This window comes from Callionymus lyra, chromosome 10 (assembly GCF_982586985.1).
Source record: "Callionymus lyra chromosome 10, fCalLyr1.hap1.1, whole genome shotgun sequence".
Lineage (NCBI taxonomy): Eukaryota > Metazoa > Chordata > Actinopteri > Syngnathiformes > Callionymidae > Callionymus > Callionymus lyra.
The window spans coordinates 10735162-10762507 of record NC_141827.1 but is presented as its reverse complement, the minus strand read 5'-3'; the positions used below and the strand labels follow the sequence as shown (position 1 = coordinate 10762507).

Here is a 27346-nt window from a genome sequence, read left to right as displayed (position 1 = left end):
TTTTGCTTCCTTCATGTCAAGTATGCAGGATACAAAGTGTGGTTGTGGTGTCTACAGGTCCACTTCTATCCAACAAGGGGCCAAAATCTTTTAGCCCTCACAGGTCCAACAAAATGTCAATCTTTCAAGATGAATTTTAACTTTTATTTGAAAATATCGACAATGAAAATGAATCTATTTTGATCTGAGCCATCCAGAAAAATCTACGAGGAACCAAAACTAGGTCGTATTTTTTACTGTGTTGCTTAAAATCACCGTCGCATCTTGATTATCAGCTAATTAATCCCACATTCTAACTAAATTAGACTTTTCAGTCGGCTGTCAAACGTTCAGAAACGTAAGAACATCGTTCGATCTTTTCAAGCATTTGAAATGATTGGATCGTGATGCGTCAATCAAACTGAACTGCTACTGGCTCCGCCCTCCCATCTCTCTTTTCCCCACATTTATCCACGATGATTTCATCTTGTTTCTCCTCAACAAACCAGTCTGTAATCAAAACCTAGTTCATAAAGGACAAGATCAAACATTTAAAAATGACATGAGAATGATTTTAATCAAAGATCAACACATACAACAATGAACTCAGCTTTTTATCAATAAACCCAATTTCCTGAGTTTGAAAGTCAATCGAATATCAGTCGTCGTCTTTTTCAGGAAGACATAACTGTAGTCGACTCATCGTCTGCCTAAAGAACTTTGGTGGCGGACACGACACTCTGATCTCCGCCTCGTCCTTCCTTGGAATCACCAGCAGCTTCGAGTGTAGATGAAGAGGAACATGTCGGACCTTACTCTGCTCCAGGCCCAGTCTCGCCAACACTCGCTCTGGAAGTTTCTGTCAAGTAAAAAAAAAAGGAGAAAAGAATATCAATTTCAGTGAATGTATTTGTATATACAATTTTAACATTAGTTTGAATTGAACACCTTTTTGTATTCATCACTCCAGCACAATCATAGAATTATAGAGAATCTATGAGGTTTAAAAGGAGCAGAGAAGAAAAAGCTCTAATTATTTTTGCCTTTTCTATTTCACCAAACATAATATTTACTTCATACTTAAATACGTGTTATTTTATTCTGTGTCATGTGTTCAATTATGCATGTCATGCGCTCATACGCATGTGTGCCACGTTCTCTTTTACAATGTCATTTAAATCATGTTAACTCTCACCTGTGGAGCCAGTTTGCTCCACTGGGAAAACTTGTGATCGCCCAGAATGGGACACGACAGACCACAGGCCAGGTGGACCCTCAGCTGGTGCTTGACTCCTGCAAGGAATACAAATATTGTTAAGCTTTTAATAAGATAAAAACATGTCTGGAAAAAGTCGGGTTCTAGATCTGCGTTACAACTTTTAAACGCCAAACAATATACAACATTTTGAATGAATCCAAAACATTCATGCTGGAGAAACATTTTGGTAAATAAATCAACAACAAAAGAAAGTTTAAGTACTAATTTTTAACACGATGGTAAAGCGATTAATGCAAATAATTCGCCCTAAAAAAACGTTTTCGAAAAGGCTAACACTTGAAGACAACTGAATAAGATAACGTGATGTTTATTGCATTTTATTTTGAAATATATTTCAAGTTTAAAGTTGAAATAAACAACTTCCCTGTGGTTAATTCTTTTTTCAAATAAAATATTAGAACTAAACAAAAATTGGTGTAAGTTAAGTCTTTCTTTAAAAAGAATAAGGGTCGACTTATATTTAGGTCAAAAAGTGGCTTAAAAAGTAATATTTACTTAGAAAATAGAATTAGACAAAACATGTCCAATTTCTGATTCATTCACTCATTCACTTTCTTATTCCCTAAGTGGGGGTCGCAGGGGGTTGTAGCCTATCCCAGATTCTTCGGGTTAAAGGCAGGGGACTCCCTGGACATGACGCCAGTCTGTCGCAGGTCACACAAAGACACACAACCATTCAAACGCACACTCATACCTACGGACAATTTCCCCAAGTTCCCAATCAACCTCTGTACGTTTTTGAACCGTGGGAGGAAACCAGAGTCCCCGGAGTAAACCCACGCAACACGGGGCAGTCACAAGTTTGCTCCCTCTCGACCTGGAAGTGAACCAGCAACCTTCTTGATGTGAGGCGATCGAGCTAACCACTGCGCTCTTATTTGTAAACATTCATTCAAAAAACAGTAGAAAACAAAATCAACTGAACCAATAACAAGACACTCACCCGTCAGTGGCTGCAGCTCCACCAGGCTGCAGCCGCTGGAACTGTCCAGAACCCTGTACCTGGTGACGGCAGGAGAGGCCTGACGGTGGCCGCGGACTTTGGTCACACCGTCGCCTCCCTCGTTCATTCTGTACAGAGGACTCAGAGCCATCTGCGACCACAGGGAGGCCTCGTGTCAGCGGAAGCGTTTTCAACAAATCATCATTTCTGCAGCACCTTGAAGTGACGCCGGGGTTCGGTGACTTCCTTCTCGATGAGGGGGATGTCGATCAGTCCTACGGCCGGCACGGGAACCCCGACCGTGATCGCCCTGAGGAGAAGAGAGGCTCAGTTAGCGAAAGTGTTTATTTGTTATCGAGTGTTTTTCTTCACATTTTGACCAAAAATAATGTAGATCGAATTCAAACTTAATTCAATATGAGGAGCAACTATGGAAGTATGTCAGTGCCAGCAGAATATTTAATTATATATACACTGTATATATATATATATATATATATATATATATATATACTGTATATACAGTGTATAGAAAGTAATGTGACCCCTTTCGATTTTTCAATATCAATAAATTTGCTAAAATTTCTACATTTCTTTTTGTTTTTTTCTGTCATGATGTTGTGCTGAGTGTACATTAATGAGGGGAAAAATGAACTTAAATGATTTGAGCGAATGGCTGCAAAGAAACAAAGAGTAAAAAATCGAAGGGGGTCTGATTACTGTCCGTACCCACTGTATATATGAATATATATATTTTAAAAAATTGAATTCAAACATTTCTAGACTTTTAGACTTTCTGTTATCGTCATTGCACAGAAAAAACCGCAGTGAAACTGGCAACGAAATTTCGTTGCTTGGCAACCGTTAAAAAACACAGCAGAGAGATGTATGTATAAAAAGTATAAATATAAATAATAATATTAAGTTAAAAATAGTGCAATATAGTATAAACAGAATAAATAAATAATATTATAAATGTTGCATATAATATAGTATATCAAGTATGAATATAAACAAGTTAACAATTGTGCTAATATCTTATAAATAGAATAAATACATAATATTTTAAACAGTGCATAGCTCAAGTCATATTTCTATATTGAAAGGTAGAATTTGTTTTTATTGACAATTCGATTCAATCATTTTTATATTGACATTTAGGCTTCTTTTTTTTTTAAATAATGAAACTTTTTGTTTTTTAAATCAGATTGAATGACATTGAGTTTGGTATTGTTGTATAAAGACACAATAATACAAACATGTTGAAATATAATTTAAAAGGCTTTAAATTAAAAAATATATTGAATTTAAATGATATATTTTTGAATAAATGAAATTACAATATCAACCTCAATGTGTAAAAGAAAATAGAAAATATTCTAATTATAAAGAAGTTCAATACTGTCATTATTGACATCAATTATTCAATAAAAACAACCTTTACATATATAAACTATTGGATTCAATAATTCAATGTTTACAAAAATGCAGTAACCACAGGAAGTGTCCCGGTCAAATAAAAGTCTCACCAGAACTTTCTCTGCAGGAGGTTGTTCCTGTACAGATCCAGGATGAGCTCCACCGCGGCTTCACTCCTGGCCAGCAGCAGCGCTCCCGTCGCCTCCTTCTCCAGCGTCAGGGAGGGCAGCAGCTGAGCGGACGACTTGACCTTTGGCCCCTCCAGTATCCTAGCAGCCACCGGGAGCACCGAGGCCACAGAAGTGACTCCGGACTCCTCTAGTATTAGAAAAGTATTTAGTGACATTATACAAGGTAAGGTAAGGTAAAACTTTATTGTTTTACAAGAACACTTGTTTCTTTTGTTTTTGACATAATCTGTCACACTATTGTGTTTTTATTTCGACTGAAAACAATATAATAATATAAATATTATTGAATTAAATCTGATTACATTAAATAATGTATACATTTAATAGAGATTATTATTATTATTATTATTATTATTATTATTTCTTTATCACAAAGTGTTGTTGATATTTGTCACTAAACCTCTGATATGTTAAAGTGACATGCAATGAAATAAAACACACTAAGGTCACTCAGTGAGTACCTCTGAGAGGAACACCATAGGGTTTGTTGGTGATGACCAGGTCCCGGTTCTGGTACAGGACTGACTTGCTCAGGTATTTCGCCAGAACATTGGGATGGATGGTCTGCAGCTTCTGGCTGAACTGCTTCAGCTCCATCACCCTCTTCTTCTGAGCAGATAGAGGAGCTTCAGCATCCTCCGGTTTATTCTTCTTCTTCTTCTCCTGCCGGATCTTATCCGCCAGGTCTTGAGCCCTCAGACCTCGCTTGTCCTCTGGACCCGTATCAAGGTTTTGGGCAGTGGCGTGAGTCCGGCAGAGACACCGACCACAGTCCGTCTGTGTCTTCATCAGTCTCGTGAGTCCAGACCTCCATCGCAGGGAGAAGACTCGTTGACAGCTACTCATTGTGAGCGTGTGAGGTCAACAGTTGGACCTCAGTTTATCCACACAGACCCAGGAAACACGCGTGTTCTCAATTACTTCCGGTTCGTCCCTTTCACAATAAGAGATGCTGCTTGTCAAACTTTTACTATTATAAAGACAATACAATGTGTTATAATTTTAAAAATAGTTTATTTTCAAGTTCATATATTACTATATCTATCTATCTATCTATCTATCTATCTATCTATCTATCTATCTATCTATCTATCTATCTATCTATCTATCTATCTATCTATCTAACTATTAGTATATGTATTTTGAGTTCATTCTATTTTTTATTATCACATATGATTTATTATTTGTGTTTTTATTATTATCATTTAATTATAATTGTTATTATGTATTTTTTAAAGAACTCAATGTTTAAATATATCATTTGCATGTATGTTTAATCTTTTTTGTTAACTATCTTTCAAATTTTCCCAATGTGGGAAGAAAAAAAAATCTTATCTATTCTCATCTTGGTGCTATTACTATGACTACTTTACAAATACTTCTACTACTACTACTATTACTACTAAAACTAATTAGAATCAGAAAACCTTTATATAGTTTTGGAAACACATTTATTGTTGTTGTTGTGGTTCCATTAATAAAAATGAAATAATATGAATGAAACAAAAATAAATAGTAATAAGAATTATAATTATTATATTCGTATATAATAATACAAATAATAACTATCATTATTATTTATTATCTTAAAGCACTCTATACATTTAAATGACTAACTTACTTATTACTATACATGTTGAATCATAATAATAGTTTAGCGATATTTGTGTTGAAAACCACTTTGATTTCGCTTCCGGTTTAAAAACGTCACTTCCTTGTTTTGAGTTCAGCTCGGGTCTCTGTTGTGTATCATGAAGCTCTTCTTTTAAAAGTACCACAGCTTAGACTATTCTTTTTTGAGCGGTGTTTTTAAACATGCCTTATTTCCTAATGCAACAATAGCAACTAAATTCAAGATTGTTGTAATTTGAAATCCCGTTATTGGTTCATTTTAGGCAGTTATTTTAAGTGCAATGAGTGAATCACTTTTCCAGCAGACATGAAGATCACAGACAGGGTGTTGCGGAATTTTACTGTCGCCAGGTCTTATCAAAAGAATTCTCAAAAAGTCAACTGTATCGATTTCAGCCCAAACGGTGAAAATGCAATATCGAGCAGCGATGATGATCTCATCGTTATTTATGACATCACGGCGGGAAAGTAAGTAACAGTTGCATCATCATCATCTTCATGGTCTTCATCATCATCATCATCATCATCATCATCATCATCATCATCATCATCATCATAAAATGACTCTCTGTGTGCAGACCCAGGAAAACCATGTTCAGCCAGAAGTATGGAGTGGACCTGATCCGCTACAGACACAAAGACGACCACACTGTTGTCTACAGCTCCAACAAACAGGATGGTAATCATTTGACAAAACCATTTAAAGATGTCTTGACATATCAAGAAATACAATGTTGGTGTTCATGTCTCTGTGGTTGTGTGTGTTTGTAGATACGATCCGTCTCCTGTCACTGACTGGCAACAACTACATCAGATATTTTCCTGGTCATACATCGAAGTGAGTGAAAATACCACAGAAATAAAACAACCTAAAAGCAGCTGAAACGTTTATACATAACATTTGTACATGTGTGTTTGTTGTGAGTTTTTGGGTAATTGTTAAATCTAAGATGTTTGTCTCTCTACCTCAGAGTGATATCCCTGTCCATGTCTCCTGTGGACGACATGTTCATCTCGAGTTCCTTGGATAGAACCATTCGGATTTGGGATCTGAACTCACAAGATTGCCGGGTAAGTCTGGAACAAAACTTCTGCTCTTTCTTTATTGGCCGATGACGAACAAGCATTTTGAATCGTGGCTGGAGGGGGACCTGCGTTACACGTGTCAAACATGGGGTAGACGTTCTTCAAAACCTTGAGAACAAGCTGCATTTTCAATTTGAAATAGGCCGCTTAAAATAATTGAATGTTTTTTACAGTCCTCAATGTTCACAGGTGACTGAGATCTTTAGTTAATAGATCTTTTTAGGGTTAAACTCTAGTGATACCTGAGGGTAAAGGTGACCCGAAGGCCTTCAAGTCACCTTGTCCCAGAGATAACACAAGGGCTAAAAGGGATTTTAATATATTAAAATGTTTAAAAGAAAAAAATGCACTACATTTAGGCGCAAACATTCTGGATGATCTGTGTATTCATATATTATCTCGTACAACTTGGTTGTAATTAATGATAATACATATATATTTTTTAAATTGACGACACTATTCATTTTTTATGAATTGGCCTTAAAATCATATACAGTATATTTATTTATTTTTCATCATAGTTCATTTATGGTTAATATTTAAAATGTGTATGGATTATACATTTTTATTTACAATCAACTGCTGCCGTCTAGCCGCTAGAGGGCAGCAGTAATCACGTCCTAGGCCACTAAAGTCACAATGACTTCCACGAGAATCTGGCGATGACTGAGGACGAGAGGATACGCTCAACTCCAGCAGCTTTTAAAGCTGATGTTTGGATATATTTTGATTTCAAAACAAATGAAAGCAGTAACGACTTCATCGCGAGTCATGTGGTCTGTAAATTCTGCAACACCAGAGTCAAGTACTTTTACTTATTAGATAATACTACACATATATCCTTGTTCCTATAGTATTGTATCAGTGTCCCTGTATGGTATCACCAGATCCTTGCCAATACACACCACTAGATGTGTTGCATCTGTGCTACATATGGAAATATTCTAAGACTGTGAAAGACCGTGTTAAGGATCGTCAGGATAAAGTTGTGTTTGGAATCATAAACTGGTCTAAATGTCTTTCAGGCCGTGACGAACCCGATCGGGCGACCCATTTGTTCCTTTGATCCTGAAGGCCTGATCTTTGCGGCAGCCGTGGAGTCAGAGGTGGTTCAGCTCTACGACCTCCGAGCGTTTGATAAAGTAAACTTCATGTTTGTTTCCTGCTGTAAAATACTTGTTTATTCCAAAAAAAAACAACACCGTGTTCACAACAGGGTCCGTTTGCCTCCTTCGAAGTCAGTTTCCCTCGAGTGTGCGACTGGACCAGACTGAAGTTCAGCAACGACGGGAAGCAGATTCTCATCTGCACTAACGGAGGAGTGATCGGTTTACTCAACGCCTTCAACGGCAGTTTGTTGCACACGTTCTCCGTAAGCGACTCACCGAGAGAAAGAGAGAGAGAAGTTGACGATGTGTTGACATGTTTCATCGACTCGTAGAACTACAACAACAGCCGAGGGTTTTCCCTGGAGGCGTGTTTCACTCCCGACTCGCAGTTCGTCATGATCGGTCGGTACCTTCTCCTTCGTCAACGCCGTTATTTTCAAGCGACTCTGACGACGCTTGGGTTCTGCAGGGTCGGAGGACGGGAAGATCCACGTGTGGAGCACCGTCAGTGGGATGAAGGTGGCCGTCCGGGACGGGAAACACACCGGACCCGTCAACGCTCTGCAGTTCAACCCCAGATACATGACGTTCATGAGCGCCTGTAGTAAGACGGTGAGGTCGACGAGCTTGTTTCGTGGATCGAACTAGAGTTTCGTTTCAACAACATTACTTTTGTTTTTTTTCCACAGAATCTTTGGCTTCCTGGACAAGATACAGAGATGCACTGAAGCTGCTGACAAGCCTGTAGCTACAAATACTGATCAGTGTTTTTAACAAAAGTATTATTGCTTGGTAGTATTTTACATTTGTTCACTTTAATTGTAATTTTTTACTGTTTTGATATTCATTTTTATAACATAAATTCCTTTACAGAAACAATTGTGTTTTACTTTAATGACCAGACTAGAATATATCTGTTGTATTTTTTTTATTTCTAGTAATAATGATTGGAATTAGAATATCAAACTGTGTATAATAACCATTCATTATGAAAATTTGATTACTATTTTATTTTTTATTAATACTTTTACATAAAAACAAATTCAACTTTTCACTATATAAATTATTTAATTCAATTATTGAATAAAAACAAATTCAACCTTTGTAAATATAATATATTTGGTTCAATATTTTAATTGGAAAAGAATAATCAACTTTTGAAAATATAAATTATTTAATTCTATTATTTAATAAAACCTTTTAAAAATTAAAAAATGTTAAATTCAACCATTAAATACTATGATGTCACTGATAAACTTCCATTTAGGTTTTTTTTGCACCTTTCACAGTAAAATTATATTCAATTAACCTTGATTTAAAACCAAACCTGCAGGTTTGACAACAAACGTTAAGACGGTAACACAGGGACGGTCATAATGTTTCAGCCACGTGTACACACCTTGAACCCGCCGCTCAGGTCACTTTATGAAGTTTTATTGCTACTAGATCGTGTTCTCGAGTGAAGGGCGGAGGGATGCTGCTGGTGTAAATAATGCAGGATTGTTTGGGGCTCGTACTCGGCAGGGCGTGAATAATGCAGGATCTCATCACAGGTAACCTCACAGGTATCTCTCACTCAACCACCCCCGGAGACAGGAAGGAACACTCACCTGTGCACGGAACGTCTTGTTACGTTACACATGTTTAGCTACTTTTATCTTGTTGTCTTCCAAAACTGACCTTTATATTAGCTCTGCATATTTACACCCGTGCTTGCTATGTGGCGTCAGATTCTCGCACCAGTGTCACGTTTCTGTGACTGGACTTTGAGGTCAACACGTTGAGACTATGAAACTATGAAATACATCTTTATTTTTATTTTTCTATATTCATCAGTTTTGCTCCTGAATATTTCATAACATTTGTTTCACGCCTGGCCCTTTGATTTTATTTATGTGGCCCTCAAGAGGATAAAGTATGAATGCATCTGATAGAAAGAACAGAGACAAATGCAAGCAGAAAAAGAAGAAAAGGATTATATGTCATATGAGGGTTTAATCTAGAAATATGAAGGTAACAATGGCAAGATTTGTGCTAGCTGTGTATTTTATATTAGCTGATGCTAGCTACCTCTGTAATTTAATTATCGTATCATAGCTAGCTCTGTATCTGTATTAGCTGATGCTAGCTACCTCTGTATTTCTATTAGCTTATCTTAGCTAGCTCTGTATTTGTATTATCTTATCTTAGCTAGCTCTGTATTTTTATTAGCTTATCTTAGCTAGCTCTGCATTTGTATTATCTTATCTTAGCTAGCTCTGTATTTATATTAGCTTATCTTAGCTAGCTCTGCATTTGTATTAGCTTATCTTAGCTAGCTCTGTATTTTTATTAGCTTATCTTAGCTAGCTCTGTATCTTTACTAGCTTATATTAGCTAGTTATGTATTTTTATTAGCTTATTTTAGCTAGCTCTGTATTTTATTTGCTTGTCATAGCTACCTCTGTATTTTTATTAGCTTATCATAGCTAGCTCTGTGTTTTTCTTAGCTTATCCTAGCTACCTCTGTATTTTTATTAGCTTATCATAGCTAGCTCTGTGTTTTTCTTAGCTTATCCTAGCTAGCTCTGTATTTTATTAGCTTATCATAGCTACCTTTGTATTTTTATTAGCTTATCATAGCTAGTGCTGTGTTTTTATTAGCTTATCTTAACTAGCTCTTTGTTTTTCTTAGCTTATCCTAGCTAGCTCTGTATTTGTATTAGCGTATCATAGCTAGCTCTGTATTTTTATTAGCTTATCATAGCTACCTCTGTACTTTTATTAGCTTATCATAGCTAGTGCTGTGTTTTTATTAGCTTATCAAAGCTAGTGCTGTGTTTTTATTAGCTTATCATAACTAGCTCTGTGTTTTTATTAGCTTATCATAACTAGCTCTGTGTTTTTCTAAGCTTATCCTAGCTAGCTCTGTATTTGTATTAGCGTATCATAGCTAGCTCTGTATTTGTATTAGCTTATCTTAGCTAGCTCTGTGTTTTTATTAGCTGCCGCTAGCTAGCTCTGCTTTCATTTCTTAGATGATGCTAGCTGGCTATGTTTTTATTTATGGTGCTTCTTTTTTGTTTGTTTTATACTTTTTTAAAACCCCTTTCAAATCAACCTTTATTTCTTTTTCCTCACATTTTGAATATTCATTTTAAATCTATCTTTTGAAATATTATTTTAGAGAAATTAAACTAATACTACAATCATTGTTGCTTATTTAATTTGTTAAAGATAAATACCATTCAAACAAAAGCATGTTGCATACGGGTCGCACTTTAGCCACATCTGCTCAAACTACTACGACCTTTTTTTATTTATATATTTCTTTTTTAAACAATGCATGTATTTTATAATGTCATGGTATATTTACTATTTTTTTAAATTCTATTTTAACTTGAGTGTTTCCATGTTATGTTCTGTCAAATGTCAAAGTATGATCATGTATAAACGGTTCTAATGTATTACCAAATATATTTTGTATTTATTATTCATTTACAATTTCACGCTTATTCCCTTTTTTTCCTCCTTTCTTGTGTGTAATTTCTGAGTATATATTAATCCCTCGAAACATTTTTTATAAGTTAGTTGAAGAAATATTTTGAAAAAACTTGTATATACAAGAATAAAATTGCAACTTATTTATCTTGATAAATGTCACGGACTAATGACGAAACGTCCTTTTTTTTTTTAAGGGATTTTCTCGTCTTTCTTGTTTGCTCGACGGCCCCTAACAACATTCACAGAATTTAATGTGGCCCTTGAAGAATTATAATTGCCCCTTCATACTTGGTGTCCCGGTTGAAAATGTGGCCCCTGGGCTCTAGTGCGCGAGTGATCGCGGTGATGTCATGAGGGTGTTCCATCAGCGGCCGGTCCCCTCACTCACGGCTCCCCCGCCGAGACCTCTTCCAGCGGTCATGGATCCCTGAGGGTTTTAGAACAGTGGTCAGGCCGGCATATCCACTGACAGGCACGTTATTACTCATCAAGCCACAGATAGTATTTCAGGTGTGAGGAGCCACCCAAGTCACCCTCCAGGCAGTCACGCTCGTGTGTGTGTGTGTGTGTGTGTGTCTACATCAGTGCTCAGACACATCCTTCCCGAGCGGACCTGGACCAGGTCGTCCATCAGAGGAGAGCGAACTCAGCGACTGCCAAACCATGTCCCACCAAACTGGAATCAACGGTGAGTTGTGTTTTATTTCTTAACAAAAAGTGTGTATCATCATCAGCAGCAGCAGCAGCAGCAGCGGCAGCAGGTTCGTGATGTTTCTTCAAGGATTTCCAACTTGTTTTTATTTCCCTGATATTTCATCTTACATATGTTTACATCCTGGTTTTGACTTCTTTCATTTCATATAAACGTTGAGTTTTATGGTTTGGTAACTGGAGCGCCGGGGGATGGGCTGGCGGAAGCTCTCTCACCTTTCCTACCTTATCTTACATCATTGATGAGACCTGTGTCCGGTCGCCATGGCGAGGGACACAAACATTTCTGAACAAACTGACGACAATATGACTTAAAATGAAATACGGCAGATATTTTTTCCTTCGAGGTGATGATCCGAGCACGTCCTGGTCAACGATGACAAATAAACTCACAATTTTATTGTGTATTTATTCCTTTTATTCATGACTAGTCTATAAATGTGACTATTGGGTTTTGTGTTTGAGGTCTTTTGTCATTTTTGTGAGTATTTATTGCCGCTCAAAATTTCGAGTGAATATAAAAAAAATATTTGAAAAAAACATGTGGTTTCACATCAGATTGTTCTTTAAATAAAGGTTAAATGAAATATAATTTAAAAAAAAGTCATTTAAACAGTTAAGAGTAGAAAATGTTTCGACAGATTTTGTAAAAATATATTTCATGAGTTCTTTTGGAATTTTTGAGATCATATTTAAAAGAAAAACATAATTGAATATCATATTTAAATGGATATATATATATTAATGGCTCTTTTTGGTTGGTTTTTTGGCATTTTTCTTTTGCTGTTGACGGCCCCTGACAGCGGTCACAGTATATAATGAGCAGATCTAAACTTGTTATCCAATGACGTTTGTTAGGGGCCGTCAACTAAAAGTGAAGAATAAATCAAGAAATAAAATCTAAGTAAATCCTTAAGTTGTTGTTTTTATTGTATTTTATAAACATTTTATTAAAGAAAATATTATATAAATACACTTTTTTTCCCCCCAAATTTGTTTTATGTTCACGTCAATCATTTTAAGGGCAATAAATGTTAAGCATTAAGAAATGTTCAAAAGTAAAATACAACAATAGCCCTATTGTCATATTTAGGGACTAGTCATGAATAATATAAATAAATACAAAATTAAACTTGACCTTTGACCTCATGTTCTCACTCACACTTGTGTCTGCAGCGACCCCTGAGCTCAAGCAGTTCCTGGCCCAGGCGAGGGCCGGTGCCATCAGAGTCATGAAGATCATCATCCACGACGGTGACGTCCTCTCGGTCTCCCTGAGGGTTCGATCCTAAACTCTTCTGTCCCAACAGAGGAGCTGGTGATGGAGTCGTACCGACAACCCGCTCAGAGTTGGGACAAGGACTACGACCAGTTCCTTCTACCTCTGCTGACGCCGCAGCAGCCATGCTACGTCCTCTACCGCCTGGACTCCCAGAATGCTCAGGGATACGAGTGGATCTTCATCGCCTGGTCACCTGACCAATCACCAGTTAGTACACGATCACATGACGCACTGTCACACACTGTCCACCTCACACACTTTCCACCTCACACACTGTCCTGTCACACACTGTCCACCTCACACTCTGTCCACGTCGCACACTATCCACGTCGCACACTGTCCACGTCGCACACTGTCCACGTCGCACACTGTCCACGTCGCACACTGTCCACGTCGCACACTGTCCACCTCACACACTGTCCATCTCACACACTGTCCACCTCACACACTGTCCACGTTACACACTGTCCACCTCACACACTGTCCACCTCACACACTGTCCACCTCACACACTGTCCACCTCACACACTGTCCACGTCACACACTGTCCACCTCACACTCTGTCCACCTCACACTCTGTCCACGTCACACACTGTCCACCTCACACACTGTCCACCTCACACACTGTCCACCTCACACTCTGTCCACGTCACACACTGTCCACCTCACACACTGTCCACCTCACACACTGTCCACCTCACACACTGTCCACCTCACACACTGTCCACGTCACACACTGTCCACCTCACACACTGTCCACCTCACACACTGTCCACCTCACACACTGTCCACGTCACACACTGTCCACCTCACACACTGTCCACGTCACACACTGTCCACGTCACACACTGTCCATGTCACACTCTGTCCACCTCACACTCTGTCCACCTCACACACTGTCCACGTCACACACTGTCCACGTCACACACTGTCCACCTCACACTCTGTCCACCTCACACTCTGTCCACGTCACACACTGTCCACCTCACACTCTGTCCACGTCACACACTGTCCACCTCACACACTGTCCACCTCACACACTGTCCACCTCACACACTGTCCACGTCACACACTGTCCACCTCACACACTGTCCACCTCACACACTGTCCACCTCACACACTGTCCACGTCACACACTGTCCACCTCACACACTGTCCACGTCACACACTGTCCACGTCACACACTGTCCATGTCACACTCTGTCCACCTCACACTCTGTCCACCTCACACACTGTCCACCTCACACACTGTCCACCTCACACTCTGTCCACGTCACACACTGTCCACCTCACACTCTGTCCACGTCACACACTGTCCACCTCACACTCTGTCCACGTCACACACTGTCCACCTCACACTCTGTCCACGTCACACACTGTCCACCTCACACACTGTCCACCTCACACACTGTCCACGTCACACACTGTCCACCTCACACACTGTCCACCTCACACACTGTCCACGTCACACACTGTCCACGTCACACACTGTCCACCTCACACACTGTCCACGTCACACACTGTCCACCTCACACACTGTCCATGTCACACTCTGTCCACCTCACACTCTGTCCACCTCACACACTGTCCACCTCACACTCTGTCCACGTCACACACTGTCCACCTCACACACTGTCCACGTCACACACTGTCCACCTCACACACTGTCCACGTCACACACTGTCCACCTCACACACTGTCCACGTCACACACTGTCCACGTCACACACTGTCCACCTCACACACTGTCCACGTCACACACTGTCCACCTCACACACTGTCCATGTCACACTCTGTCCACCTCACACTCTGTCCACCTCACACACTGTCCACCTCACACTCTGTCCACGTCACACACTGTCCACCTCACACACTGTCCACATCACACTCTGTCCACCTCACACTCTGTCCACCTCACACACTGTCCACCTCACACTCTGTCCACCTCACACACTGTCCACGTCACACACTGTCCACCTCACACACTGTCCACGTCACACACTGTCCACGTCACACACTGTCCACCTCACACACTGTCCACGTCACACACTGTCCACGTCACACACTGTCCACCTCACACTCTGTCCACGTCACACACTGTCCACGTCACACACTGTCCACCTCACACTCTGTCCACGTCACACACTGTCCACCTCACACTCTGTCCACGTCACACACTGTCCACCTCACACACTGTCCACCTCACACACTGTCCACCTCACACACTGTCCACGTCACACACTGTCCACCTCACACACTGTCCACCTCACACACTGTCCACCTCACACACTGTCCACGTCACACACTGTCCACCTCACACACTGTCCACGTCACACACTGTCCACGTCACACACTGTCCATGTCACACTCTGTCCACCTCACACTCTGTCCACCTCACACACTGTCCACCTCACACACTGTCCACCTCACACTCTGTCCACGTCACACACTGTCCACCTCACACTCTGTCCACGTCACACACTGTCCACCTCACACTCTGTCCACGTCACACACTGTCCACCTCACACACTGTCCACCTCACACACTGTCCACGTCACACACTGTCCACCTCACACACTGTCCACCTCACACACTGTCCACGTCACACACTGTCCACGTCACACACTGTCCACCTCACACACTGTCCACGTCACACACTGTCCACCTCACACACTGTCCATGTCACACTCTGTCCACCTCACACTCTGTCCACCTCACGCACTGTCCACCTCACACTCTGTCCACGTCACACACTGTCCACCTCACACACTGTCCACGTCACACACTGTCCACCTCACACACTGTCCACGTCACACACTGTCCACCTCACACTCTGTCCACGTCACACTATGTCCACGTCACACTCTGTCCACGTCACACTCTGTCCACGTCACACACTGTCTACCTCACACACTGTCCACCTCACACTCTGTCCACGTCACACACTGTCCACGTCACACACTGTCCACGTCACACACTGTCCACCTCACACACTGTCCACCTCACACTCTGTCCACGTCACACACTGTCCACCTCACACACTGTCCACGTCACACACTGTCCACCTCACACACTGTCCACGTCACACACTGTCCACCTCACACACTGTCCACCTCACACTCTGTCCACGTCACACTATGTCCACGTCACACTATGTCCACGTCACACACTGTCCACGTCACACTCTGTCCACGTCACTCTCTGTCTACCTCACACACTGTCCACCTCACACACTGTCCACGTCACACACTGTCCACCTCACACACTGTCCACCTCACACTCTGTCCACGTCACACACTGTCCACGTCACACTATGTCCACGTCACACTCTGTCCACGTCACACTCTGTCCACGTCACACTCTGTCCACGTCACTCTCTGTCTACCTCACACACTGTCCACCTCACACACTGTCCACCTCACACACTGTCCACGTCACACTCTGTCCACCTCACACACTGTCCACGTCACACTCTGTCCACCTCACACACTGTCCACGTCACACACTGTCCACCTCACACACTGTCCACCTCACACACTGTCCACGTCACACACTGTCCACGTCACACACTGTCCACCTCACACACTGTCCACCTCACACACTGTCCACGTCACACACTGTCCACCTCACACACTGTCCACCTCACACACTGTCCATGTCACACTCTGTCCACCTCACACTCTGTCCACCTCACACACTGTCCACCTCACACACTGTCCACCTCACACTCTGTCCACGTCACACACTGTCCACCTCACACACTGTCCACATCACACACTGTCCACCTCACACACTGTCCACGTCACACACTGTCCACCTCACACACTGTCCACGTCACACACTGTCCACGTCACACACTGTCCACCTCACACACTGTCCACGTCACACACTGTCCACCTCACACACTGTCCATGTCACACTCTGTCCACCTCACACTCTGTCCACCTCACACACTGTCCACCTCACACTCTGTCCACGTCACACACTGTCCACCTCACACACTGTCCACATCACACTCTGTCCACCTCACACTCTGTCCACCTCACACACTGTCCACCTCACACTCTGTCCACCTCACACACTGTCCACGTCACACACTGTCCACCTCACACACTGTCCACGTCACACACTGTCCACGTCACACACTGTCCACCTCACACACTGTCCACGTCACACACTGTCCACGTCACACACTGTCCACCTCACACTCTGTCCACGTCACACACTGTCCACGTCACACACTGTCCACCTCACACTCTGTCCACGTCACACACTGTCCACCTCACACTCTGTCCACGTCACACACTGTCCACCTCACACACTGTCCACCTCACACACTGTCCACCTCACACACTGTCCACGTCACACACTGTCCACCTCACACACTGTCCACCTCACACACTGTCCACCTCACACACTGTCCACGTCACACACTGTCCACCTCACACACTGTCCACGTCACACACTGTCCACGTCACACACTGTCCATGTCACACTCTGTCCACCTCACACTCTGTCCACCTCACACACTGTCCACCTCACACACTGTCCACCTCACACTCTGTCCACGTCACACACTGTCCACCTCACACTCTGTCCACGTCACACACTGTCCACCTCACACTCTGTCCACGTCACACACTGTCCACCTCACACACTGTCCACCTCACACACTGTCCACGTCACACACTGTCCACCTCACACACTGTCCACCTCACACACTGTCCACGTCACACACTGTCCACGTCACACACTGTCCACCTCACACACTGTCCACGTCACACACTGTCCACCTCACACACTGTCCATGTCACACTCTGTCCACCTCACACTCTGTCCACCTCACACACTGTCCACCTCACACTCTGTCCACGTCACACACTGTCCACCTCACACACTGTCCACGTCACACACTGTCCACCTCACACACTGTCCACGTCACACACTGTCCACCTCACACACTGTCCACGTCACACACTGTCCACGTCACACACTGTCCACCTCACACACTGTCCACGTCACACACTGTCCACCTCACACACTGTCCATGTCACACTCTGTCCACCTCACACTCTGTCCACCTCACACACTGTCCACCTCACACTCTGTCCACGTCACACACTGTCCACCTCACACACTGTCCACATCACACTCTGTCCACCTCACACTCTGTCCACCTCACACACTGTCCACCTCACACTCTGTCCACCTCACACACTGTCCACGTCACACACTGTCCACCTCACACACTGTCCACGTCACACACTGTCCACGTCACACACTGTCCACCTCGCACACTGTCCACGTCACACACTGTCCACCTCACACACTGTCCACGTCACACACTGTCCACCTCACACACTGTCCACGTCACACACTGTCCACCTCACACACTGTCCACCTCACACTCTGTCCACGTCACACTATGTCCACGTCACACTCTGTCCACGTCACACTCTGTCCACGTCACTCTCTGTCTACCTCACACACTGTCCACCTCACACTCTGTCCACGTCACACACTGTCCACGTCACACACTGTCCACGTCACACACTGTCCACCTCACACACTGTCCACCTCACACTCTGTCCACGTCACACACTGTCCACCTCACACACTGTCCACGTCACACACTGTCCACCTCACACACTGTCCACGTCACACACTGTCCACCTCACACACTGTCCACCTCACACTCTGTCCACGTCACACTATGTCCACGTCACACTATGTCCACGTCACACACTGTCCACGTCACACTCTGTCCACGTCACTCTCTGTCTACCTCACACACTGTCCACCTCACACACTGTCCACGTCACACACTGTCCACGTCACACACTGTCCACCTCACACACTGTCCACCTCACACTCTGTCCACGTCACACACTGTCCACGTCACACTATGTCCACGTCACACTCTCTCCACGTCACACTCTGTCCACGTCACACTCTGTCCACGTCACTCTCTGTCTACCTCACACACTGTCCACCTCACACACTGTCCACCTCACACACTGTCCACGTCACACTCTGTCCACCTCACACACTGTCCACGTCACACTCTGTCCACCTCACACACTGTCCACGTCACACACTGTCCACCTCACACACTGTCCACCTCACACACTGTCCACGTCACACACTGTCCACGTCACACACTGTCCACCTCACACACTGTCCACCTCACACACTGTCCACGTCACACACTGTCCACCTCACACACTGTCCACCTCACACACTGTCCACGTCACACACTGTCCACCTCACACACTGTCCACCTCACACACTGTCCACCTCACACACTGTCCACTTCACACACTGTCCACCTCACACACTGTCCACCTCACACACTGTCCACTTCAAACACTGTCCACGTCACACACTGTCCACATCACACACTGTCCACGTCACACACTGTCCACGTCACACTCTGTCCACGTCACACACTGTCCACTTCACACACTGTCCACCTCACACACTGTCCACCTCACACACTGTCCACCTCACACACTGTCCACCTCACACACTGTCCACTTCACACACTGTCCACCTAACACACTGTCCACGTCACACACTGTCCACGTCACACTATGTCCACGTCACACACTGTCCACGTCACACTCTGTCCACGTCACTCTCTGTCTACCTCACACACTGTCCACCTCACACACTGTCCACGTCACACACTGTCCACGTCACACACTGTCCACCTCACACACTGTCCACCTCACACTCTGTCCACGTCACACACTGTCCACGTCACACTATGTCCACGTCACACTCTGTCCACGTCACACTCTGTCCACGTCACACTCTGTCCACGTCACTCTCTGTCTACCTCACACACTGTCCACCTCACACACTGTCCACCTCACACACTGTCCACGTCACACTCTGTCCACCTCACACACTGTCCACGTCACACTCTGTCCACCTCACACACTGTCCACGTCACACACTGTCCACCTCACACACTGTCCACCTCACACACTGTCCACCTCACACACTGTCCACGTCACACACTGTCCACGTCACACACTGTCCACCTCACACACTGTCCACCTCACACACTGTCCACGTCACACACTGTCCACCTCACACACTGTCCACCTCACACACTGTCCACGTCACACACTGTCCACCTCACACACTGTCCACCTCACACACTGTCCACCTCACACACTGTCCACTTCACACACTGTCCACCTCACACACTGTCCACCTCACACACTGTCCACTTCAAACACTGTCCACGTCACACACTGTCCACATCACACACTGTCCACGTCACACACTGTCCACGTCACACTCTGTCCACGTCACACACTGTCCACTTCACACACTGTCCACCTCACACACTGTCCACCTCACACACTGTCCACCTCACACACTGTCCACCTCACACACTGTCCACTTCACACACTGTCCACCTCACACACTGTCCACCTCACACACTGTCCACTTCACACACTGTCCACGTCACACACTATCCAACTCACACTCTGTCCACGTCACACACTGTCCACGTCACACACTGTCCACGTCACACACTGTCCACCTCACACACTGTCCACGTCACACTCTGTCCACCTCACACACTATCCAACTCACACTCTGTCCACGTCACACTCTGTCCACCTCACACACTGTCCACGTCACACTCTGTCCACGTCACACACTGTCCACCTCACACACTGTCCACCTCACACACTGTCCACTTCACACACTGTCCACGTCACACACTATCCAACTCACACTCTGTCCACGTCACACACTGTCCACGTCACACACTGTCCACGTCACACACTGTCCACCTCACACACTGTCCACGTCACACTCTGTCCACCTCACACACTATCCAACTCACACTCTGTCCACGTCACACTCTGTCCACCTCACACACTGTCCACGTCACACTCTGTCCACGTCACACACTGTCCACGTCACACACTGTCCACCTCACACACTGTCCACCTCACACACTGTCCATGTCACACTCTGTCCACCTCACACACTGTCCACGTCACACTCTGTCCACCTCACACACTGCCCACCTCACACACTGTCCATGTCACACTCTGTCCACGTCACACACTGTCCACCTCACACACTGTCCATGTCACACTCTGTCCACCTCACACTCTGTCCACCTCACACACTGTCCATGTCACACTCTGTCCACGTCACACACTGTCCACCTCACACACTGTCCATGTCACACTCTGTCCACCTCACACACTGTCCACGTCACACTCTGTCCACCTCACACACTGTCCACCTCACACACTGTCCACGTCACACTCTGTCCACCTCACACACTGTCCACCTCACACTCTGTCCACCTCACACTCTGTCCACCTCACACACTGTCCACGTAACACACAAAGTTCCTTGAGCAGTTGTTTATACTTTCTATGAAGCTTTATTAAAGGTCATGTGAGCAGAATATTTCTATATAAGTCAAGTCATTCAGGAAACAAACATCATTTCAACCTCGGCTTTCATTGAGACAAATGGACTCTTTAGCTCTCGTGACGACGACAAGTGAGACGAGGCCACGTCGCTCACTTTTGTGTTCAGAGAAAACTCGTGTGAGCCTCATTCTTAAAACCTCGTCAGTATCAGTTCATAAAAACCTCAACCGCACCAAAGACGAAACAGACGCTAACTATCACTGATTCATTTAAGAAAAGAGACAGATGTGGTCACTTGATAATCTGACGGGTTTACCTGGAACTGCTGCGTTATTAAAATAAAGTTATTTTATTTTGCACAACCAAGTAAAATGTGAATAATCACTCATTATTTACACTTTTGAAGAAGAAAGTGTACTTTTGTGCTTTATCTGCATATATTTAAAGAGTTCAGCTGAAACCAATGAGCCATAACAATATTAGGAACTGTGTCATGTGACCTTATGGTCCTGGCACAAACCCAATACAAACTCTGGGCCCGATTCAGTTCATTGGCATTTTTTTGTGGGCTCGTTTTAAATATGCTTAGTTAAAAAATATATATTTTAACCGAGAAAAAAAAAGACTCAAACTTGCTTTAATTTCAAATCACAGGTCAAAAAAACTGCATATTTGTTAAAGACTTTAATAGGAAATCTAAACTTTTAATGGAAAACAACCCGTTGAATGCTGTAATCTTTGTGCGTCACTTTTGTACACTTACGGTTCCCGTTTGGATTTCAAGTCAATCTGATATATTTAAGGTCCTTTTCTTCTCTCTGCTCCCTTTTTATTGTAATTTCTTGTTTAATAACAATTAAAATGGTTTTGTTACACTTGAAAGTCTTTTTAAAAGGCAACTAAAGTGTTGAGTTAAGTGTATCTTAAGAAGATCTTGGACCTTTATTGTATCATCAGTGTCTGTTTGTACAAAACTGAAATATTGACATTAGAAAATGTGCTTAAGCAGTGTGTAAGGTTGGTCACCACGGGTCATCAATCCGAGAAGTCTCCACCTCCAAGGGACTTGTTGTATAAACAAAGGGGGCGTGATTACAGCTGGCTGGGGGACGAGTGAAGCCATCATTACGTCATAATGGACTCTCGTAACCTCTTGATCGCCAGGATTTCAGACGGGGGTGAACTTTATAAAGTGATAAGTTGAAAACATGGTCATGATGAGAGTCTTACTGCATCTGGGAGAGAAAGACTTGAACATTAAACAGTCACAGAGAAAAGTGAAGTCAGTATCGTCCTCCTGTTTGCGTGAGTTTACTCCGGACACGGAAAAAAGTGTCTCCAGATGTCTCCAGTGTCGCAATTGATGTAGTTGAACATTGTTTTCAACATCTGTAACATCTGGCTCTCTGGTGTCCAGGTGAGACAGAAGATGGTTTACGCTGCAACTCGTGCCACATTGAAGAAAGAGTTTGGAGGCGGACACATCCGAGACGAAGTGTTCGGGACGGCTGAGGTGAGTTGGGATCTGTCCAGTGTGTAGCTGCTGATGACTTACGTGTGTGTGTGTGTGTGTGTGTGTGTGTGTGTGTGTGTGTAGGACGACGTGTGTTTCCAGGGATACCTGCGACACATGTCCTCTTGCTCCTCCCCGGCTCCTCTCACAGCAGCCGAGCAGGAATTGCAACGAATCAAAGTGACTGAGGTGAACTGAGAGATGTCTGTGAGGTTCTTCTCACACTAACTAACTTCTCACTCGCTCTTCTTTCAGGATAAAGTTGTGTGGGTGAGTAGATTTTAAAATCCATTTGAATTCATTTGTCAAGTGTAGAAACGTCACAAACTCATAGTTAATGAAATATTTTATTAATATTATTCTGTTTCTACTTATTTTACGTTTTTTTGTTGTCGTGACTATTGTGGAAATATTATCTCAGGAAATCTACACTTTTATCTCTCTATACAATAAATATTATCTTATAAATATATTTTATATAACTGTAGAAGTTTTAACTTTAATCAAACAATTTTCAACTGTAATCAAGAAGTTTCAACTTTAATCAAACAATTTCAACTAGAATCAAACAATTTTCAATTGTAAACAAGAATTTTCAAATTGAATCAAACAATTTTCAACTGTAATCAAACAATTTTCAACTGTAAACAAGAATTTTCAACTGTAAACAAGAATTTTCAACTTTAATCAAACAATTTTCAACTATAATCAAACAATTTTCAACTATAATCAAACAATTTCAACTATAATCAAACAATTTTCAACTATAATCAAACAATTTCAACTATAATAAAAAAAAATTCAACTATAATCAAACAATTTTCAACTAGAATCAAAAAATTTCAATTGTAAACAAGAATTTTCAAATTTAATCAAACAATATAAAACTATAATCAAACAATTTTCAACTATAATCAAACAATTTTCAACTGTAAACAAGAATTTTCAACTTTAATCAAACAATTTTCAACTATAATCAAACAATTTTCAACTTTAATCAAACAATTTTTAACTATAATCAAACAATTTCAACTATAATCAAACAATTTCATCTATAATCGAACAATTATCAACTGTAAACAAGAATTTTCAACTTTAATCAAACAATATAAAACTATAATCAAACAATTTTCCACTATAATCAAACAATTTTCAACTTTAATCAAACTATTTCCAACTATAATCAAATAATTTTCCACTTTAATCTAACAATTTTCGACTGTAACTATTTTCCACTCAAACAACGATGACCTTCTCAGGATGAACGCAGAAGAATTGCGACTCCAACTGCACGAGCGAAGGTTTGTTATCTTCAACAACTCTCTTGTCAAACGTGGATTCAGTGAAACCTAAAACCCTTCATCTGCTCCTGCAGGTGACGATGGAGTTCGGTCTGGACAAACGGGCTCAGGCTCTCCAGGGCCTGGCGTTCCCGCTCCAAGAGGAAGCCAAGCGAGCTCTGCAGCAGCTCAAGCAGAAGCACGTCAACTACATCCAGCTGGTGAGAATCTCATGGAGTCTCACCTCGACACACCACTGACACGATGACACTGTCGCAGAGGCTGGACGTGGAGAAAGAAACCATCGAGCTGGTTCACACCAAACCCACAGAGACCAGCGAACTCCCCTACAGGATTCCCACAGACTCCCCCAGATACCACTTCTTCGTCTTCAAACACTCCCACCAGGGTCAGCTGCAGGAGGCTCTGGGTCAGTTCCACACATTTCACCTTCACTGGACGACTCACCGTCATAATGAATTGATGAATACTTTTTTATCTTTAAGATTTATTTACAAATGAAGTTACTATCTTTAAAACTTATTAACAATCATCTAAACATTTGATTATTAAATACAAGCGGAGGTTTCTAGGTCACGTTAACAAAAATAAGTTATTAATTGTTGCTTTTTTAAATAAAAAAACAACAGTTTGTTCATTTTAAAGGTAATGTAAATAAAAATGTATTTTAATAATTTTATGTTAAAATGAACAACATTCATTTCACATTTTTTTAATTTTAGAAAATATTTTATTAAATAAAACACTAATTTAAACACATCAAAATATATACTTAAAATTATAAGAGGGTTCAAAAATCTGAATATTAATTAATAAATATGTATATATTTAACAGTCAGATTTATAATGTATTATTCTGATTAATAGTTTATTTCACTTAACAAGCCAGGAGTTAATTTAATAAATAAATTATCTTTAGGTGAGACAAAAATAAATATATAAAAAACTTCAGCTGTATTTTATTAATTTCGTAGTTCCTCATATTATCCGTCATGAAAACCCATTTCAACATCGTAACTCAATGAACAGCGACTCAAATTAAATCGTAAAGATCAAATAGAAGCAAAAAATTAAGTTTAAAAAAGTATTTTAGCAATAAACTCACTAAATATGATAAACTGAGTGAGTTTTTATCGTCAGAGTTTTGAATTAAACGTCTGGCGCCGTCACATGTTTCCACGATGGTGACTTTACTTGAACTTTATTTACAATGAGTAACTGCACAAACAATATATCGATATAAACAAAGTAATACTGACAATAACGGTTTTGTTTTTGGTCCTCAGTGTTTATATACTCCATGCCCGGCTACACCTGCAGCATCAAGGAGCGGATGTTGTACTCCAGCTGTAAGGGTCGACTACTGGACGAGGTGGAGCGAGACTACCAGCTGGAGGTCACCAAGAAGGTGACCTTTGACTCACATTCATGACAGATGTTAACATTCAACACATTAGAATCTGATCCAAGAGCTGGTTCAAGTTGGTTTAGAAGTTTAAAAAAATTTAAACCAGGAGTGCTGAGAGTTTTTCAGCTTTTACCAAATATAAATGTATTTATAAATGTCTCGGTTATTCTTTATAATGAACTAAGTACTTTGACTTTACTCTGATGATTTGTACTGAATTAATCATTTGAGTCAATGAATATCAACATGATGAGTTTAAGCTGATTTGATTGACAGCTGAAATATTTCAGCGACTCGATGGGGGCGAGGCTTATAACCAAGCAAGCGTCCCATTGGTTTATTCTGTAACTTGTGAGTGGGCTGGTCCAATCAGCTGTGACTGTGTAGTGTCAAAGGTCACAATTAAAAAAATATATATTTTTAATAATAATGTGAAGTGTTAATCAATCAAGTGAGGGCATTGAATTTAACATCTCAAATTTTGAATTTCTTTATTAAAAATGTGGTTTTTTCATTTCATAATTTTTTTATTCAATTCAATCATTTTTATATCGAAAGTTAATTTTTGTTTTTTTAAATAATTGAATAAAATTGTTTATTATTTATTATTATTATTTTAATCATTCCCAATTTTCTTTTCCAAATTCTATATTTTTTAATACATACCCTTTAAAACTAAATATTATGATAAAAATGTTTTAAAAAAAAAAAAAGTGGGAAAATATTAGATTATTAGATTTTTTAAATTAATTTATTTAAATTTATATATATATTATATATTATTATATTATTATATTATATATTATTTAACATATCCAATGTTGAAACCTTGATTGTCTTTTTCAAGAATTTCATTATTTTACATTAATTGAATGAATAACTAAATTTATTTACTTTTTTCATAAATTAATAAAATAATTTGATTAATTTGTTAATGGGTTAATTTATTCAAAACGGAGTTTTATTATTTTTACTTCAATCATTCCAAAATGATAATATTCCAAAATATATGTAAATATAAAAAAATGTGTTGCCTTTTAAACTCGGAAAAAAAAAGAGTTCAAAAATAATTTATTAAAATATATTTTATTTCTTTTAAATATATATATTTATTTAAGAATTTAAGTTATTTGGAAAAAATGATTAAATGCTTAAAAAACAACATTTCAATCCCAATATTCCAAATATATCAAAATATTTGAGGTTCTTTCTCGATAAATAAAAAGCACTTTAACTGTGATTCATGTACACGAACCCTTTGGTTATTTTCACATGTTGCTGGAATCATTCCTGCAACGTTGTTGCTTCATGAGGATCATGGTTTGTGCAGATGGAGATCGACAGCGGCGACGGTCTGACGGAAGAGTTCCTGTACGAGGAGGTCCACCCCATGGAGCACACCCTAAAGCAGGCCTTCGCCAAGCCTCGTGGTCCGGGTGGGAAGAGGGGCAACAAGCGCATCATCAGGGGTGCAGGGGAGAACGGAGAGGAACTTTAAACATGTAGCAGAATTCTACCAGATTGTCCTTTCTTTCATCTCTTATTTGATATCTGGTCACTGTCTACACGCGTCTTCCTTTGTTGACAAACATTC

General features: G+C 41.5%; 3 protein-coding genes across 3 annotated transcripts; 2 read left to right on the top strand and 1 right to left on the bottom strand.

Moving 5' to 3' along the window:
- Positions 1 to 564: 564 nt before the first annotated feature.
- rpusd4 (RNA pseudouridine synthase D4) lies at positions 565 to 4691 on the bottom strand. Its single transcript, XM_087800268.1, has 6 exons — positions 4273 to 4691; positions 3731 to 3938; positions 2418 to 2511; positions 2202 to 2352; positions 1175 to 1272; positions 565 to 838 (listed from the first exon to the last, which is right to left on the bottom strand). Exons 1-6 carry the CDS (start codon positions 4655 to 4657, stop codon positions 638 to 640), a joined length of 1137 nt encoding a protein of 378 aa, XP_087656394.1. The 5' UTR covers positions 4658 to 4691; the 3' UTR covers positions 565 to 637.
- Positions 4692 to 5534: 843 nt separating this feature from the next.
- On the top strand, positions 5535 to 8507 carry LOC148070266 (WD repeat-containing protein 82-like). The gene is made up of 9 exons (XM_087800168.1): positions 5535 to 5911; positions 6022 to 6122; positions 6215 to 6281; positions 6415 to 6514; positions 7555 to 7671; positions 7746 to 7901; positions 7971 to 8040; positions 8108 to 8250; positions 8328 to 8507. The coding sequence occupies exons 1-9, from the start codon at positions 5751 to 5753 to the stop codon at positions 8364 to 8366; spliced, it is 954 nt and encodes a 317-aa protein (XP_087656294.1). The 5' UTR covers positions 5535 to 5750; the 3' UTR covers positions 8367 to 8507.
- Positions 8508 to 11699: 3192 nt separating this feature from the next.
- twf2b (twinfilin actin-binding protein 2b) lies at positions 11700 to 27252 on the top strand. Its single transcript, XM_087800167.1, has 11 exons — positions 11700 to 11809; positions 13009 to 13086; positions 13143 to 13321; positions 22948 to 23043; positions 23128 to 23232; positions 23299 to 23313; positions 24303 to 24338; positions 24419 to 24544; positions 24603 to 24753; positions 25631 to 25752; positions 27083 to 27252. Exons 1-11 carry the CDS (start codon positions 11785 to 11787, stop codon positions 27248 to 27250), a joined length of 1101 nt encoding a protein of 366 aa, XP_087656293.1. The 5' UTR covers positions 11700 to 11784; the 3' UTR covers positions 27251 to 27252.
- The last annotated feature ends 94 nt before the right edge of the window (positions 27253 to 27346 follow it).

Bases quoted from the DNA above. Each gene is read 5' to 3' on its own strand.
- rpusd4 (XM_087800268.1), bottom strand. From the start codon at position 4,657: ATGAGTAGCTGTCAACGAGTCTTCTCCCTGCGATGGAGGTCTGGACTC. The intron at 2,512-3,730 runs GTGAGACTTTTA...TCTTCTCCTCAG, and splicing joins CTCCTGCAGAGAAAGTTCTG to GGCGATCACGGTCGGGGTTC. The intron at 1,273-2,201 runs GTGAGTGTCTTG...TATTCCTTGCAG, and splicing joins GGAGCTGCAGCCACTGACGG to GAGTCAAGCACCAGCTGAGG.
- LOC148070266 (XM_087800168.1), top strand. From the start codon at position 5,751: ATGAAGATCACAGACAGGGTGTTGCGGAATTTTACTGTCGCCAGGTCT. The intron at 5,912-6,021 runs GTAAGTAACAGT...CTCTGTGTGCAG, and splicing joins TATGACATCACGGCGGGAAA to ACCCAGGAAAACCATGTTCA. The intron at 6,282-6,414 runs GTGAGTGAAAAT...TCTCTACCTCAG, and splicing joins TTTCCTGGTCATACATCGAA to AGTGATATCCCTGTCCATGT.
- twf2b (XM_087800167.1), top strand. From the start codon at position 11,785: ATGTCCCACCAAACTGGAATCAACG. The intron at 13,322-22,947 runs GTTAGTACACGA...TCTGGTGTCCAG, and splicing joins GGTCACCTGACCAATCACCA to GTGAGACAGAAGATGGTTTA. The intron at 25,753-27,082 runs GTGACCTTTGAC...TGGTTTGTGCAG, and splicing joins AGCTGGAGGTCACCAAGAAG to ATGGAGATCGACAGCGGCGA.